This window comes from Zingiber officinale, chromosome 8B, assembly GCF_018446385.1.
Source record: "Zingiber officinale cultivar Zhangliang chromosome 8B, Zo_v1.1, whole genome shotgun sequence".
Classification (NCBI taxonomy): domain Eukaryota; kingdom Viridiplantae; phylum Streptophyta; class Magnoliopsida; order Zingiberales; family Zingiberaceae; genus Zingiber; species Zingiber officinale.
In genome coordinates, this window is record NC_056001.1 from 25,744,109 (window position 1) to 25,762,811 (window position 18,703).

At 35.9% G+C, this 18,703-nt stretch overlaps 2 protein-coding genes across 13 annotated transcripts; both read left to right on the forward strand.

Moving 5' to 3' along the window:
- The first annotated feature begins 9,924 nt into the window (after positions 1–9,924).
- On the forward strand, positions 9,925–10,898 carry LOC122013610 (cyclin-D5-3-like). Its single transcript, XM_042569863.1, has 4 exons — positions 9,925–10,179; positions 10,279–10,546; positions 10,615–10,751; positions 10,833–10,898. Exons 1-4 carry the CDS (start codon positions 9,925–9,927, stop codon positions 10,896–10,898), a joined length of 726 nt encoding a protein of 241 aa, XP_042425797.1.
- Positions 10,899–12,871: 1,973 nt separating this feature from the next.
- On the forward strand, positions 12,872–18,495 carry LOC122015567 (cyclin-dependent kinase G-2-like). Of its 12 annotated transcripts, none has more exons than XR_006120931.1 (10): positions 12,877–14,746; positions 14,849–14,977; positions 15,123–15,258; positions 15,508–15,596; positions 15,808–15,919; positions 16,013–16,119; positions 16,209–16,455; positions 16,575–16,625; positions 16,731–16,801; positions 18,145–18,495. XR_006120931.1 is itself a non-coding variant. In XM_042572541.1 (8 exons), exons 2-8 carry the CDS (start codon positions 13,515–13,517, stop codon positions 16,306–16,308), a joined length of 1,905 nt encoding a protein of 634 aa, XP_042428475.1. In that variant the 5' UTR covers positions 12,879–13,172; positions 13,258–13,514; the 3' UTR covers positions 16,309–16,680. The 12 variants fall into 12 exon arrangements, 3 of the variants coding, with proteins under 3 accessions (XP_042428474.1, XP_042428475.1, XP_042428476.1); XR_006120932.1 differs by having other exon boundaries at positions 16,741–16,801; XR_006120933.1 differs by having other exon boundaries at positions 16,741–16,801; positions 18,244–18,495.
- Positions 18,496–18,703: the final 208 nt, after the last annotated feature.

Sequence of the window (18,703 nt, forward strand, 5' to 3'; positions counted from 1 at the left end):
AATGATTACTATCCTGCTCGGTGTTAGTTGGTATCAAAGCTGGCAAGTTTTGATTGAGGAAGTCAATCGTCAAATCCAATGGAAGGTTGTCATGGTCGTGATAGTGGTTGTGCCAGGTAGGTTCAAGTTGAGAAAGTCTGGCACCATGGTCTTAGCATCCAAGATGAGATTGAAAATTTATAGAGGCAAGTCATAGATTTAACCTAGCGTACTAGTGACATGAAATCTTGAACATCGTGAGATATCAAATCGTGGATCTGAGTTTACCTTTGAGAACCCTTATCACCAGCAGACTACATACCAGGAATGCTATGGTAAGAATGACCTTATGGAGACCTGGGTTTTCAAATTAATATGTCCATATTTTCTGGTACATTACTAATAGAGGGTTTCGTTGATTGAATCAATGAAGTAGAGAGTATTTTTTATTATGAGGAAGTTCTCAATTATATGAAAGTAAAATTGGTTGCTTTCAAGCTTAGAGGTCAAGTATCGGCATGGTGGGAGCACTTGCGACACTCACGAAACCAGCAAGGCAAGACCAAGATCAAGAATTGAGAGAAGATAAAGAAGAAGATGAAAGGTCACTTTCTTTCCATTGGTTACACTCAAATTTCATTATAAGGATGATTAGGTTTCTCCATAGAGGATGATAGCTTTGACACCTGGGAGGACTTGGATGAATTCAAAGATAATTTAGAGGATGAATTTGATCCATAAGAAATTAAAGAGAATGATGACAATAATTTGTTAATTGAGAAAAATATTGGAGACAAGACCAAAGCACTAATGATCCAGTGTATAACTATGATGAAGTCGATAAAGTTGTCAATGAAGTTAGATCAAGCAATGGAAGAAATTCCAAACTCTACATAAAGCCGTTTGAGAACCTCTACATGATTCAATCCGCCCTCTTTGGTTCCTCCAATTCGACAATAGGAACGCCATTGGATCCTCCTCCAGCCTTCACCGCGATGCCAAAGAACATTGCAGACAGGACCCCTACAGCTAGTGGAGCACAATAGGGGCTTCACCCCACGATAACCATAGCGATCACCATTAGAGATGTGGCTGGAATTGAATTTCTCTACGCCATGTTTTATTTACATATACTTCACAAAAATGAAGAGCAAAGAGGAGCAACATATTTTAAGATTGTGAATCTGTTAATAGTTTTTTTTTCTTTTAGAATTTCTTTTCTTTCTTTACAAGTTAGGAATTATAGTTTATATATTAGGGTTTCTTTCCTTTATTTGAGTCTTAAAATTTAGAGTTTATATAAACATATATGTTTAGCTGTATGAGAAATTATTCTTAGTTATTAAATAAAATTTTCTTTTTTTGAAAAAATCTGGAAGAGGACAGTTTTCTGTCCTTGTCTTCTTCTCGATTTTTATTTCCCATCAGCCCGTAAGATAATTGTTATACTACCCTCTTCATTATACCTTAATACGAACCTTCATACACTACAAAAAGTTCTTGGTTTACCGACAGAATATACCGACGGAATATTATTCCGTCGGTATTTATTTGATATTACCGATGGAAATTAATTTCCTTCATAAATCAATTTTTTTTCGGGATTCCTGACGAAACCCTATTTCTATTGGGAATCCCTGACGGAATTCTATATTCCGTCGGTAATTCCTGACGGGAATAAGATTCTGTAGGGAATCCCAAAATTATTAAGGCATTTGTGCCCTTCCTTCCTCTTGTGCGCACGTGTTTCTCTTCGGCGATGTGACTTCTCTCCGGCGGCGTTTTCTCTAGGTAATTTTCTTCCCTTAGTTTTTTTACCTCTTTTCCCAATCTTCGGCGCCTGCCTGTGTACACATCGACAGACGCGGCGACATTTCCACCCGCCAACAATTGGTTGGCAGTGTGTCTGACCTCTAGCACGTGGCTAGCGCTGTTTTTAGCCACTAGCCGAGTACTGGTTGTTGTGTAACCCACTAGCCACGTGCTAGCGACTGTGCAAGCCTCCAGCCAAGTGTTAGAGGCAGGCTGTTGGCTACTGGCTGCCAGTTGTTGGCCACCACCTATTGGTAGCGTGGTCGGCCACCACCTGTTAGATGTGGTCGGCCACGTGCTCGGCCGCTAGATCGCGGCCAGGAGCTTGTACAATCATTAGCCTTTTGTTAAATTTCTAACTAATTTTACTTAAATTTTTATTGTGATTATTTCTATTTAATTTTAGCTATTTTTTATTTTATAGTGTACTGCATCTGTTGTTTTTTTTCTGATTAAACTACTCTCTTCATGTATAATTTCTTTAAAATATATTTATATATATGCTATATTAAATATTTGATATCTTAATGGCGATTTGTAGATTAATAATACATATATGTTTTATGGTGATTGTTATTTTTTATGGTAATTATTATGTTTGTGTAAATTTATACTTTAGATAGTTGATATCTTGATTTTAATAATACGAGTATTAAACATATTAAGTGATTAAGTTACATAGTTCTCGATATATTAACCAATTTAGAGATACACATGCTTATGTAAGGGATGTAACTAATTGTGAGCACCCTAGGACAAGTGTTCTATTGAAATTTCAAATGGATGAGAATATTTAATATCATCTGAAAGAACTAAAGTTTTCTTAATTCCTATTTTCTATTTGATTTCTTTATTTAAGCTTAAATCAAATTGAACAAGTTTAATGATGTTTTAAATTATATTCTCATTAGGTGACAATGTCTATGAACAAAGCTTGGATGTAAAATCGATTAGGAAATAGATTTATTAGAGATGATTTTATTACTGAAGTTGAAAAGTTTGTGAACTTTGCTAAGAGTCATCCAGAATATATGAATGGTATCGAGTTACAGTATCTGTGTAATCATTCGAAGTGTAGAAATAGAGCCTTTCATGATGAAGATATCGTGAAAGTACATATATATGTAAAAATAGTTTTGTGCCAAATTACTACAATTGGTACTATCATAAAGAACCCTATTTGTATGAACCAATAGGTCTTCTGGTGGTTCATCATCTGGCAAAATTTTTACTGTACATAAATCATCAACGAATGATGTTCCAATGTAATCAATGGTTCATGATAAAATGAATGCTGCAGTTGATTATTTTAATATAGATGAAATATCAACATCTGAATATCAATAACTATATGAAATATTAAATGCTAGTTAAAGAGAAGTGTGAGAAGATATTCCCTCTGGTCATTTTCAACTATCAGCTACTGCAAGGTTATTAAATATGAAAATAGAACATTATTTTTCAGAAAGATGTTATGATGACATATGTCAATTGATGTCAAAGTTGTTTTCTGTTGATAACATAATGACTGATAGTTTTTACAGTATAAAGCAATTGGTTAGAGGTTTAAGTTTGTCAGCAGAGAAGATTGATTATTGTATAAATAACTACATGATATTTTAGAATGAAGATAATGATTTGATTGAATAAAAAATGTGTACCTGCCCTCATTATAAGCATCGTACTCACATACCAGGGAAGAAAAGGAAAAATATTGCTTAGAAAGTGATGTATTACTTTCCTTTAACTGCTAAACTTCAACGCTTGTATACATCTCCCGCTCAGCTTGCCACATGATGTGACATCATGAACATGAGCACGAAGGAGGCATTATGTGTCATCCTTGTCATTATCCTGTTTGGAAACATCTTGATCTCTATTTCCCTCCTTTGCAATGAAACCACGTAATGTCATATTGGGATTTTCCACAAATGGATTTCAGCCATTTGGTCAATCAGGACAATAATATTCATCTTGGCCAGTTATATTAATATCATATCATTTACTATCGTAGATGTGCATGAAAGATGCAAGTATGTTCCTTATTGTGCTAATTCCTAGTCCAACCAATCCCAAAGAGAAAATTGATGTTTTTTTGCAACCTTTGGTTGCCGAGTTGAATGAATTATGGAATATAGGATCAGTCACTTATGATGTTGCAAGTAAAATTAATTTTAGATTACATGCTGTATTATTATAGATGATTAGTGATTTTCCAACATACTCAATGTTATCAGGATGGAGTACAGCTGGTAAATTAGCATGTCCACACTGTATGACAGATTATGATGCATTTTCATTACCTTGTAGTGGAAAGGTATCTTGATTTAATAATCACCATAAATTTTTACTTGTTGATCACCCTTTCAAAAGAAACAAAAAGAAATCTAAAGAATGTTGTAATCAGAAAACCTCCTCCAATAGTCTATACTTCAAGTGAAGAAATCATTGAACAAATAGACAGATATAAATTTCTACCAGTATCTTAACCTGGTTCCGATGAGTTAAATAAATACATTGTTAGGATGTGCAAGTATGGTTGAAAGAAAATAAATATTTTTTGGGAGTTGTCATATTAGAAGTATCTACTTATTTGACATAATTTAGATGTCATGCATATTGAGAAAAAAAATTTGATAATATCTTCAACACTATAATGAATGTGCTTGGAAGAACTAAAGATACTGTAAAATCACGTGAGGAATTAAAAGAACTAGTCAACAGACTAGAGTTACATTAGGATGAAGCAACCAATAGATTTCTAAAGACTTAGTTATACATTGGACAAAGATGGTAAGCAAGCTTTATGTAATTGGTTGAAAGAAATGAAATTTCCTGATGAGTATGACTCAAATATGTCTCGATTCATGGATACAAATAGGTTAAAGATGTTTGGAATGAAGAGTCATGATTGTCATGTATTCATACAAAGACTTATTCCAGTAGCTTTCAATGATTTACTTCCTTATAATGTTTGGCAAACACTCACAGAATTAAGTTTATTTTTTAGAGAATTGATAGTGAGGTGTATTATGATAGATGATATGCTCTGGCTAGAAATAGACATTTTTCTCATATTATTTAAGTTGAAATGCATATTTCCACCCAATTTCTTTAATTTAATAGAACATCTACCAATATATTTATCATACAGTGCACAAATAGTAGATCCTGTGAAGTATGGATTGATGTATCCATTCGAACAGTTTTTAAGAAATTAAAGAATAATGTTCGTAACAAAGCAAGAGTTGAGGTGTCAATATGTAATGCTTATCTGGTTGAAGAAGCATCTGCTTTTTGCTCTGATAGTGTGCAAATAAGACATCGCAAGTATCCTAGAAATTCTGATAATCCTTCTCAGTTGATAGACCCATCAATACTTTCTATTTTTAAGTTTCCTAGTAAGCTAATGGGTACATCGCTTTCTAAGTGGTTAACTCAAGAAGAATATCATACTGCAAGCACATACATACTCTTAAACTGTGAAGAGGTCAAATTATACATAAAGTAAGTTGACTTCTCTAATCAAATATTTATCATTCGTTTAATTATTTTGCTTGATATCTTAATTGTCTTAAAATTACCTTCTTTTCCAACTTGTATGAACATTAACTATATTTATAAGATCCATCAATGGGTGCAAGTAAGGTAGCTGAAAGGTGGCAAGAAAATGTTGAAAAAGCTCGATCTAATAAAAATACAGAGCCAAGTGGCCCAAACACCAGAGCCGCTCGATATACATCAGGATCAAAATCTATTGTTGAGCGTGCTATGAATTTGGTGAGTTTAATTTAAAGTTATACTTTCTAACAAATTTTGTATTTATTACCAAACTTATATAATCATGTCCCAAATTATTTGTATATACATTAGCATGATCTTGCTCGACAGCTCACATGTATGGAGGTCTTTCTAAAGGCCCACAAGAAGAAAGATAAGTTATTTGTCGATTCTCGATTCCTGACCCTATACATAAGATTATTAACTTTATTACATTTATTCATTTCTATCTTGATTAACTTTAGTAATTGTAATAAAATTGGATATTAATCAATATTATATTTTTCCATATAGGAGCAAATGATAGAAAGAGTGACTCAAGCCTCTCAGCTACCATCAGAGGGGGGAGTCACAGTTTATCCACTGGCGCACTAAATGCGATATATTATGATGTTGTTGGTGGAAGAACAAAAAACTCCACCCTCTACGGCCTTGGCTCCCAGGCCAAAGTGACATTTGATCGTTTGAAGACTCCTATGGCTCGTGCTAGTTCCTCTTCTTCTACTGAGATGCAGTGTTTAAAATGTGAAAATAAAGAACTGTGCACTCAACTGAAGTCAATGGATGAGAGGATGACCTTTATGAACTAGTGGAGGGCCACTGAGGAGTAGAGGAGGACTGCTGAGGAGTAGAGGAGAGTCGAGGAAGATCGGATCAAAGTTGCACATGATGTGGATAATGAAGCTCTCTTTGCCCGTATGCGAGCGATCATGGCTAATTTCGCCCACACCCAGACACCACATGGTTTTGAGTTACAAAAGACTTGAGACCCATTATATTAGACCGTGATGATTAACTTTTTTTTATGTTTGTTCAACTACAATTTAATTTTTTATTTATCATACATAAATCATACAAAATATATTTGATTTTTAAATTCTAATCTACTCATTTCTAAATATTACATTATTATATGTTTCAGGTGTCAAGGTTTACATATTAATCACGATCATCATCATCTTCTTTCTATCCAAGTATCTTCTTTATTACATGTAAAATTCATTATACATATATGTAACATTTTGAATTATACATCAATCTGATTATAATCTATTGTATTTTACTTTTTGCAAGATTTTATATTACTAGTTTTGGTTAGACTATTTGTTATCAGGGTATAGATTTATATATTTGATTATGTACATTTAGATTTATATATGGATATTTATTTCTATTATTGTGTTTGTATTTTGTTTAGATTATGTTTATTTATATTTATTTTTCTATCCACAATACTATTTGTTTATTTGTGATATATGAATTGTTACAATTGTGTTAGTTTCTTTGTATATATGGATTGTTATAATATGTAAAATATGATTATATGTATGGATTGTTAGGATGTATAAAATGCGATTATATGTATGTATTATAAAATATGATGTCTATATGTATGAAATGTCATCGCCTGTGATGATTTTATAAAGATATGTAAATTATAAATACAGTAGATCCCGAAGATAAATATGTCCATTTTATTTTATGTTTACCAACGGAATACCGACAAAAACAATATTTCCGTCGATAATTCTGACTTTTGATTACCGACAGAAATAGTATTTCCGTCGATAATTACCGATAAAAATATTGTTTCCGTTGATAATCTTGGTTGCGATAAATAGTGTTCCCGACGATGCGTACGACGGAATATTTATTCTGTCGAAAAAATACCGACGGAATTTTGATTTCCGTCAGAAACTCACATTCCGACAAATAATATCCCAACAAATATTTTTCCGTTGGAATTTTGAAAGGAAGCGAATAAAGCAATGAATTTCTGATAGAAAATTTAGTTGGTTAACCAGGAAATTTTTGTAGTGATGATTTATTGTAATACTTCACTAAGCAAAGCAATTTATCACTAGCTAGTTCTCTATTTGACGACATAGGCATTCACATCTTCCTCTTTTGCAATGACATAAGCAGGCCTTCAAAATCCATTACTATAAGAAGCTGAAGAAGGTCCTTTATTGCAATTCAAGTAGCAGCTGATTGGCTGATATTATCTCATGCCGACAAACAAGGAGAGGAACACAAGGGCTGCTGGATCTGGCATCCACCATTTCGTACATGGAACTGATTTCAAAATAGACAATGACTTGATGCCATTAATGCTCGACTCATCGTTAATTAGTTTGCAGATGCTTATAGCTAGGCAATTGAAACTGTAAATGTTTGCTCAAGATGGTAGAATTTACACTAACAGTGTTGAATCCTGAGATTGACAGGGCGTAAATCTTTATACCCTGATATAACTCATCCTTCCATCCACATTACCTCTCAACTATTGTGATTTACTTCTCTCGTAATGGTCCGGAGGTGTATTTGCCTTTTTGCACTATGAAGACTGTATCTAATTTAGGCTCTATTGGAAATTTGAAACAAGATAGGTGGATGAGAGAGATTTCATTGTGTATTTGTTTTTACTGAAGTTTCATGATGATGAAATTAATTTATAATGTATTACAAACATTGAAACGGAGGTATTGAATAGACGAGTAATTCAACACAGCTAAGGATAGGAGCTTTTGTGACCATAAGCCGGAAGCAGATAAGAAGGAAAAAAGAAATTCCCTATGTCATGCACTCTGTTCGGCAATCTCCTCGTGATAACATTTGGATACAAGCTTATTTCGCGTAGCGATTAACCCGTGTTAGATGGTGATTGTGGTTTGTCATTGTATACTAGAAATAAATGTCCGTTGTAAGCTCAAAGTACTGAATTTGTTTTAAGGAAACCATAGACCTCAATATCTTCTTTTCTCGATTAGGTGACCCATTCGAACTAGGCAATCGGATGACTTGAAGTCCTGACTCGACCGACTCAATAGCACTCGGGGGTACTCAACGACCTATTCAAGCGACTTACGTCCCTAGTCGGCAGCACTTGGCTGACTCGGCAGCTTGACATCTCGACCGACTCAGCGACTCGGCAAGTCAAGCACTTAGGGGTGTAATCGAGTCGAGCCGAGCCGAATTCTTGAATGTTTGAGTTTGGCTCATTTATAATCGAGCCGAGCTCAAGCTTTATTTAACCAATATATTCATGGCTCACGAGTTTATTCAAGCTCTTATCGAGCCTAAACAAGTTTAATAAATATAAATTATAAATTTAAATATTCATTAAAAACTAAATTATATATTTTAAAAAAATTATAATATTCTGGTTAAAATTTATAATTTTATTATAATAAATAAGCTTAATATATTTATCTATGTTTTTCATAAGTAGAATGTAAAATATATAAATTCAATATCAAAACTATTATTTTTTTATTTAAAAGTTGATTCATGAGCTTAATGAATATGTTCACGAGCTAACGACCGAATATTGTGAAGCTTGAGCTTGGTTTGTTTATCTTAACGAGCCTCGTTAAACGAACTCAAACGAGCTTTTATCGAATCGAGCTCCGAATAACTCACGAGCGGCTTGGCTCATTTACACCCCTACTGAAGCACTTGGCACCCCAATTCAGTATTCAGTAGCTCGAAAACTCGGTGTCCCAACTCAGTTTTCCACTAGGACTTGGGAAGCACTGGAGTCACTCGGATTCCGCGGCACTCGGAGTAGTCTTCCTACTCATGACAACTCACTCAGGCTGGGGTTGCAGTCTTCCTATATGGGAATATCGCTTGGACAAAGAAGCAGATCATTAGCCCAAACTGAAGTTTGAGATTATCAGTTCAAACCATCTCAATCGATAAACACGAGTTGTTTCTAAAATTTCAATTTAGATTATCCCCTTAACTCCGGCGACAAGCTTTGCCTCCTCTTCCCTTAGCCAAGCCACTGTCAAAAATCAAACCCTACTTTGTGGGCTTAAAGTTGCTTGTGCACTCCACTTGTGGTTTTCAACGCCAAAATTTACAGGCAAGCAAAGCAAGGACATTTCTGCACCAATAAAATCATAAGCCAAATCACCTTCTAATTGATTTTCTGCTTGTAGGACAATTAAAGCTCATCACTTGAGATTCCTTGCATTAACTATTGAAGGCTTGAAGCATGTGGCGAGATCAAGAGATTCAATTACAAGAGAGAAAATGAGGTAAGTTTGAACCGTGCAATACATAAAGGAACTTAATTCTAACGAGTTTGACCACTAGGCAACCGCTTAATATTAGGACGACGGAGATGTTTTTTTTTTGTACTATAAGTAACAGAGTAGCAGTTCTAAATGATTAGTTTTCTCTAGCCATTTATTGTGCTCGTATAGTTGACATAACTATTTTAATCTTTTTCTCCAATGCACAATGCATCTATGCTTAAAGAATGACTGCGCAGAAGACTACAGCAAATTGGAGCTTTAGAGAAGCTTTTGTCTCTCGTTCTTTGACCTCGAGAGCTCCTCGACAATGGCAGACTCGAGCTTCATGGTTTCTCCATTCTCTGTAACTTTGGAAACAGACGACGAATACATAGGGTCGTTGCTGAGGAGAGAAAGCTGCTTCTTGCATCCAAAGCTTGATTCCTCTTCCATGGAATCCGCTCGGCCGGATGTGGTTCGATGGATTATGAAGATGAAGGCCTTCTTCGGACTCTGCTCGAGAACAGCTTACGTTGCCTTGAGCTACTTCGACCACTTCACGCATCGAACTATCGATCTCACTGTAAGTGCTGCTGCAGTGCTGCACTGAATCAATATCGAGCTTCCTCCAATGGCTAGCTCGCTGTGAAATATGATTGTTTATTCATGGATTCATTGGCAGAAAGGTAAACGCTGGAAGATTCAATTGCTCTCGGTGGCTTGCTTGTCCTTGGCCGTGAAGATGGAGGAGCGCCAAGGCTTGTCTTTGACAGAGTTCCAAACCGAGAACTACTGGTTCGACGGCAAAGCGGTGCAGAGGATGGAGCTTCTGGTCTTGAGCACCTTGGAGTGGAGGATGAGCAGGGTCACACCTTTCTCCTACCTCAATCATTGTTCGTCCAAGGCAATGGAGTGGAAGGCCATTGAGCTCATCTTCGAAAACATTGAAGGTTAGTGAGCCAAACAATTGTGGCTTCTCCTGTCAGTGAATCTTTACCTTTGTTGTCGATCAATGCAGCGATGAATCTAGTGGCGTATCGAGCTTCCTCCATTGCTGCTGCTTCGATTCTCGCTGCGCAAGACAACGAAAGATTGACGCAGAAGTCATTGAAGTCCAAGATGAGCTCTGTATCCTGGATGAGATCTTTGAACAGTGTATGCCATTCCAGCTGAACTCATTCAATTACTCAAAAGTTGTATCAATCTCATGTTTCAGTTTTTGTTTTTGGCGAGTAGGATGAAGTCTTTTCATGCTATATCATGATGATTCAAGAATCACAGGAGAAGAAGTTACATGCGTAGTGTGGTAAACCAGTAGTTGCAAGAGGAGACGAGATGAAATTGCTTGAATGTGTAAACTCATTCTCTTGAAATTTAATCTGGAAAGTCATTTTGGCACTGCCTTGCTTTTGTGATGTTTGATGTTTCACATACTATCTACAGATTTATTTGATCAAAGTTAACTAGATCTAAGTTTTAGGATCAAATTCCACATAGAGGAAACTTGCTGCCCTCATGAGAAGTAATTAAATATACAAATTAAATGTTACCAAATGAAAACAATGGTTCTTCCAGGTTGACTTGGTCATCAGAACAATTTTCAGAATGATTTATTAAGTTCATCATGAAGGACACTGCACAATGCCATGGATCTCTGCAATTTGTTTGCTATGCAATTGATGGAAGCAGCAAAAATTAAACATACTGTTCTTCTGCTTTCAATGAATGCACAATCATATACAAAGACTTTAATTAGCAGATAAATACAATTTACGTTGTTGATCTCTCCACCTGGATAGTAAATAACTCTTTAATACTGTGCTGAGATGTATTATTGGTTTAAGAGCCAGATGACTATCCTTTGGGATAATTAACTGCAGCTAAAAGAAGCTCATTTCATGGTCGAACAGCTTGCAGCAGAATAAAGTAGCTCATTTTGGAATATAATAACTCAGTTTAAACTAAAAAAAATAAATGTGTTCTTCTAAAAAATAAAGAAGTTGTTTAAGAAAATATTTAAACTGTGTGTTTGTTTTAAAAAAAAAATAGAAAACGTTTTAAGGGTTTCAATATTTATATTTTAAGAAAAATATAAAGGACAAAAATCAAAGATGCTCCAAATTAAGAACATCATCGATCAGCCGTCCTTTAAAAAAAACTAAAAGGTGCCTTATCAATATTTTATCCCGAGAGCATCATTGGATAGTTATAGTTATTATAATATATCATACTTAATATAATATTATTAGAGTATGGTTTTAATCTGTTTAAATAATTTTGATAAAATTTAAATAATTTTGATTAAGTAGGTAAAAAGGATAGTATTCAGAGTTTATAATTTAAGATTTAAGATTTAAGATTTTAATCGAATAACTTTTATACCTTGTAATAGTTATCAAATAATTTCTATATGATTAAATTCTGAATCCTAAATATTGAATACTAAAATAATTAATTTGTTATTTACTATGTTGTAACAATTAGAGTAATTTCTATGTATTATAGTAGTCATTGAATAGTTTATATATTATAATAACTATCGAGTCCGACTAGATTTTACACGTTAAAACTAAATCCCTAATTTTGAAAATCTTTTTAAATTCTAAATTCTGAATTCTATTAAAATAATTAATATAATTTTTACTATTTTAGTCAAAACTATCTAAACTTTATCAAAATTAATTTAAATTAATTAACTATTTAGTAATTCATATCATAACTGTGTTATAATAACGTCAACTTGTTCCTTAATTACTTTTTAACATTATTATAATAATTACGACATATAAAAAATATTAAGTAATTATTAAAATGTGTAAGTAGCTGTCAAAAAGAGTTAAATAAATGATATTTTAGAGATAAGAATATCTGATGAAGCGTCTTTTTATATATATTTTTCAAAAATTATAAATGATTTGTATAATTTGGGCCTCCTGTTTCAAATATAAATATTACCAAATCTGACGGAGCCACATCATTTCGGATTACCGGATCGGGTGCAAGATCCGCAAGAGAACCAGAATTTCTTCCGAGCCAAGTTGGAATTCAGATCCGATTTGCTATTGTTGCCATTTATAACCGCAACACAGATTGTCCCCAAGGTAGGGCCAAGGTGGTCCCGCATGAATAGCCAATATCTTCGTGGGTAAATATATTAGGTGTTTTTATCAAGTGTACCAAAATTTTTACGACCCCCATCCCGCATCCGGCTTCGTTGTCGCAATACTACGCGGCCGCCTCCGCGTCGCAGCAAACGTTCTGCCTCCGCAATATAAATTTAGCACCGCTTCCTCCTCGCTCTCTCTCTCACAATCGGCAAAGGCGCTGCCTCTTCGCCGGCAGCCGTCGGATTCCTCCCTTGCCAAGATCAGGTCTGTCTTCAAGGCGCTTCCTAGTATCTCCTACTACTCCGACCGGCTGATTCCTTTCAGTCGGCGTTTTCCGTCAGCAGATTCGTTGATTCTTGTTGGTGTTCGCTTCCTGCCGATTAATTCGAGCCAAATCAGGTTGCATATTGATTTCTCAGGATATATACTTCTTCGACGTTGGGTGAATTTCAGTGTTTCGTCCCTCTAGGTTTTCTCTTCGCTGTCGCCCTTTTCTTGTGTTTAGGGTTTCTTCGTGAATACCCGATTTTTAGGATTTCCTCGCGTTATGGCAGCTGGTCGGCATAGTGGGTTTAGAGATCTTGAGTTCTGGGACCGGGAGGCAGATGTAGAGCTATCGGGGAGGAAGGATTATTACCGGGATCGTTTACATGATGGCGGCCTCCGTGGGTACGAAGGACGGGGTGATCAAGATTTGCGTGATAGGATTGGGGTTGCGCAAAGAGGCACCAAGAATAAGGAAGTGATTAATGGCTCCCATCACACCCTCTATTCGAGCAATTCTAGTGAGGGAAGCAAGAACAGTCAGAAAATGAAACGTCACTCGGGGAAAGACGTGGACCGAGAGACTGGGGAGTTGTCCAGTGGAAGCGGATCAGATGATGCTCAAGCACCTATCTCGAAGATCCAGGAGAATGTGTCACAGAATCAGGACAATGAGAATTACTCGATGGATAGCAAGAAGCGCAAATTCTCTCCAATCATTTGGGATAGAGATGACACTAAGCGATCCACTGTTGCCACTTCTAGCAGTAAGAACACTAGGATTGACAATGATACCCTGCCTCCACCACCTCCACGGCCTCAGGGGTTTGTTCCGCCTTATTCTCTCGATGATGTTTTACCGTCTGCTAAGAGTTCGTCACCTTTTGATTCAGTTGCCCCTGTCGAGCCATCCCAATACTTTCTGGCAAGTACTAATCAGGAGGAAAATCTGGTGGATGATTTTGAAGATGAACCTATGCCAGCTCAGAGTATCTCTTTCTCCAGATGGGCAGATGGAAACAGTTCTTTCGATGATGGAGGTGAAAATTTCAAGGTGGACGTAGTGACTAAAAGGAAAAAGAGTAGCCCTTTGTCTGGTTCAGCAGGGCAGCATTTGCACAAGAAAATGGGTACACCTAAGTTAGTCGAGGTTAACATGGCAGAAATTTCTGGAGTGACTTTGGCTAAACTATCTGATTCAAGGGAACATGAAAACCATGATGGCGATGCTGAGTTGGGAATAAATGATGATATGGATGTTGACCATGTTGGGTCTAATGGAAGTTCTAGCAATCAAATTTCTGAAACAGACTCTGAAGATGAGGACCAGAAGTCTGAGACACCAGATCCAGCACAACCACCTATAAGATGTATAAATATGTTGCAGGGTTGTAGAAGTGTTGATGTGTTTGAAAGGCTTAATAAAATAGATGAAGGTACCTATGGGGTTGTCTACAGAGCAAAGGATAAAAAGACAGGGGAGATAGTGGCACTGAAAAAAGTCAAAATGGAAAAGGAGACTGAGGGTTTTCCTCTCACTGCACTTAGGGAGATAAATGTATTGTTATCTTTTCATCATCCTTCAGTTGTGGATGTTAAGGAAGTTGTTGTTGGTAGCAGTCTGGACAAAATTTTTATGGTTATGGAATACATGGAACATGATTTGAAGGCACTGATGGAGACCATGAAACAACCATTTAGTCAGAGTGAGGTAAAATGCTTGATGTTGCAGCTGTTTTCAGGTGTCAATTACCTTCATGACAACTGGGTACTCCATAGGTAGTCCCATGTTTCCACTTTTTTTGTGTTTTTTTTTTCCTTATTGCGTTTATCTTCCTCTTTATATACTCTTTTTGATGTATGAATTATTCTTCCTTTTAGGGATTTGAAGACATCAAATCTTCTTTTAAACAATCGTGGAGAATTAAAGATATGTGACTTTGGTTTGGCTCGCCAATATGGAAGTCCTTTGAAACCTTACAGTCCATTGGTGGTCACATTATGGTACAGGTATGTAGTGTTTTGATACCCTGTTCATCATGTGTACTGGTGTGTTTTATGATTTCGTATTCTTTCTTTAGGAATCTGTGGCACCATTGCTTTTAGATTGTGTTTTTTGACATCCTAACATCCTTGATCTTTTGTGATGATATAGGGCACCTGAACTTCTACTAGGGGCCAAGGAGTATTCCACTGCTATTGACATGTGGTCTTTAGGGTGTATAATGGCAGAGCTTCTAGCAAAGGAACCATTATTTAATGGGAAATCTGAACATGATCAACTTGACAAGGTTTATTTCTAAAACAATTTTCTCTGCTCTTAGTTTTATGTTTCTTTGAAGGGGAACCTTGGCACAACAGTAAAGTTGTTGCCGTTTGGAGGTCACGAGTTCAAGTCTCGGAAACAACCTCTTTCAAAGTAGGGTAAGACTGCATACAATAGACCCTTCCCGTTGATCCCACATTGGTGGGAGCTTTGTGCATCGAGTTGTCCTTTAGTTTTATTTTTCTTTATCTCCTCTAATGTATTTGTCTTGCAGATATTTAGGACACTTGGTACTCCGAATGAAAAGATATGGCCTGGAATTGCTAAACTACCTGGTGCTAAAGTTAATTTTGTCAAGCAACCGTAAGTATTAACTGTCTAATTCCTCTTTTGTTTGGTTGACCTGCAAATTTTTTTGTTTGGCTTGCTTCATTCTTATTAACACCATCCTTTTCCAGGCCTCAAGCTATGGTTGATCATGCCTAAGCTTTATGGCTTGCTTTGGTGGCTCTAGCACTTAGGTGAAGTGTTCTTGATTATTTTAGTTTGTTTAGTGAATTGTTTCCTTTTTCAGGTACAACAAGCTACGAGAAAAGTTTCCTCCCACATCCTTTTTCGGACGTCCAACCCTTTCTGAAGCTGGATTTGACTTGCTAAACAGACTTTTGACATATGACCCTGAGAAGGTAAATACTGAAACAAATTTTATTGAGAAAGTTCCATTCTCTATTTGTACTATTTTTCTGTTTGCAATATTGATTAGTTTGCTGTGAATGTAGCGAATAACTGCTGAAGCTGCTCAAAATCATCCCTGGTTCCAGGAGGTTCCTTTGCCCAAGTCAAAAGATTTTATGCCTACTTTTCCTGCTCAACATGCTCAAGATCGGTATGTAAAGAAGTTTAACAAAATTAAGATCAAGTCCCTATGATTTCGATATGCAACTGACTATGATCGTCATCTTATTTAATATTCAGACGACAAAGAAGAATAATGAAGAGCCCAGATCCACTTGCAGAACAGCGGAAGAAAGAACTGCAGCTAGGTGACCTCGGCCTTTCTACCCTATTTGGTTAGACAACAGATGCAAAACACTGCACAAGGTTGCTTTGGTCAGAGAATACCTAAACGACACTTTATTCAGTAACTTCCTTGGTGAGAAATTCACGTGACATTGTGTAACTTTGTTAGTGTCAGACAACAATTGATGATGCTGTTTAGCAGGTACTTGATACTGGATATTATTTCCTATTCTCATGAAAACAGTAGCCATGTCGGCTTTTCTTTTGCGGCCGCAACTATAAAGTGCATCTTTAAAGGGTAGGCTATTTAATTTTATACAGGATGATCAATTCCCTATGAGACATGTATATGCAACATTTGTCTGGAAAATTGTAAGCGTTGCTTCTTGAGATTGGATTAGTATCAAACAGTTATTGATATTGACCATGTTTGATTCTGTTACTTTTTGATTTTTTTTTTCGTACTGTGTTTGCAAGAGTTGATCAGTTGATGCGGTGGGTCATTGTTATACCTGGTGTCAAGCACTCAATAGCTTTCTACTCAAAAGGTAATTCATTGTCAACTGATGTTTAAGATCAGGAGAAGAATCACATTTCCATCATTTTCTGAGTATATCGCTGACAAACTACTTTACTGTATATATTTTTAAGATTTGGTACTTCAGAGAATTTTCTCTTTTTATTTGTTTCTCACACACTTGTTTTAGGTGATTATGTAAGCTCATCATCTACCATGTCATTGATTATTTTGTGTATTTTGTAATATATGGATAGTTGGTGTTTTTGGAATTTGATAAAAATGCTTATTGAATAGTTGATGATCAGCTAACCTGTCCTAGCTGCTAACGGCAATAAGATCGGGGTTAGTGATACTAGACTCTAGTAGAAATGATTCTTTAAGAAAATCTGCACCTTATGGATACCTTATGTTTTTAACCTAAAAACTAAATTTTTGTAATAACTTGCATGGTTAATGACTTCCTCTTCCTTGAATAAATGTGTTATGCTTATCTCATTAAAGCACTTGACCAATTCACATGTTTAATATTCTTAAAAGCATATCATGACTATTTTTTGTTATATCATAATTTGAACCTTAAATTGAAATTGCCATCTGCCTCAGGAAGATGAATGTTTGCCCATAGTTCTCCATTTCAATTCCCTTAAGCTGTCCGTGAAACCAAATTAATCCATCCTTGATGGCTATTGCTAGACATCCGAGGATAGATTTGTCACACAAACCTGCACCCAACACCCTAAGCAAGCATCACAATATCTTATAACAACGTTCCAGAAGCATTGGAGTAGTCATTCCTTAGTTTGATCCATCCTACCTCTGGCTGATACCAACTTATTTTTGGTGTATTATCAAGGATGACTCCTCAGATTACATGTGCTTTTGGTATACTTGGTAGTCATATTAAGAATTTTGTTGCAGGTTGCATGTTCCCTTTCTAGGATGCCCAACAATTTCTTGTGCATCTTGCTTTCAAATTAATACGTCAAGCCATTGCAATTAAAAGAGTTTATGTTAGGATGGATTAGTCTAGCTTGTTTCCATTGTTGGAAGAATTCAAATTGCACATGTTGCCATGTATGGAACTTCTTTTTCCATGATGCTTTGGTTACTTGACTGTATCAACTCATTATCCGACTTGCACAACCATTTGACACACAAGATCACAATGCTTAGCCGCATAAAATGTGAATGAGTGGATACTTTGGGAGCTTGACTTCTATAAAACAACTCGCACTACAATGCCAAGATCACTGGTGTCACCTTAGCCAAGTGTCTGACCATCATACTGTCCATTCTCTAACATTGCATTTTCACCTCAGCAACATCTTTAAAGATGCTGGTTTTTAGTCACTTGTTACAATTTTGTATTAGTTCGGTTGTTGCTTTACCATGCTGGAGAAAGACTGTCTGAAAATTGGGGGTTCCAGCCGGCTGCATCAGGTTCTTCTTACTCTTAACATTAGCTTACAGGATGAAGTGAGACGGTAAGCGACGGCTGCGTGGGATCTCACCTCAATTATGTCAATGCATCACAGCATCAGGCTCAGTTAATTATTGGTATATTTTTATATTCAATTGCACAGATGTCCTGAGGTCGTTGCTTGTCTTGTAATGTATGTACTGTGATCTCGATATAGATACTTTTCGTAGTCGTGTAGGTTGTTTTAATCTTCATTATTATTTATTTTGCCTTTTAGTTATGCCAGTTTTTTGGTATTTTAATTAGGTTAACTTAATCTCGCATGCATTCACTGAGGTGGTTGCAATTTTGTGTGTATGATTCAAACGTAAAGTAGGTTCTGTAATTTAAATGTAGAGATGGAGTTCGAAAGGCTAAACATGGATAGTCTTATAAAAAAAATAGGGCAAGCAGTTGATCATGGTGCTGACCTAATAGTTGTCGCCCATGAATTATTTAATGTCAAATTGA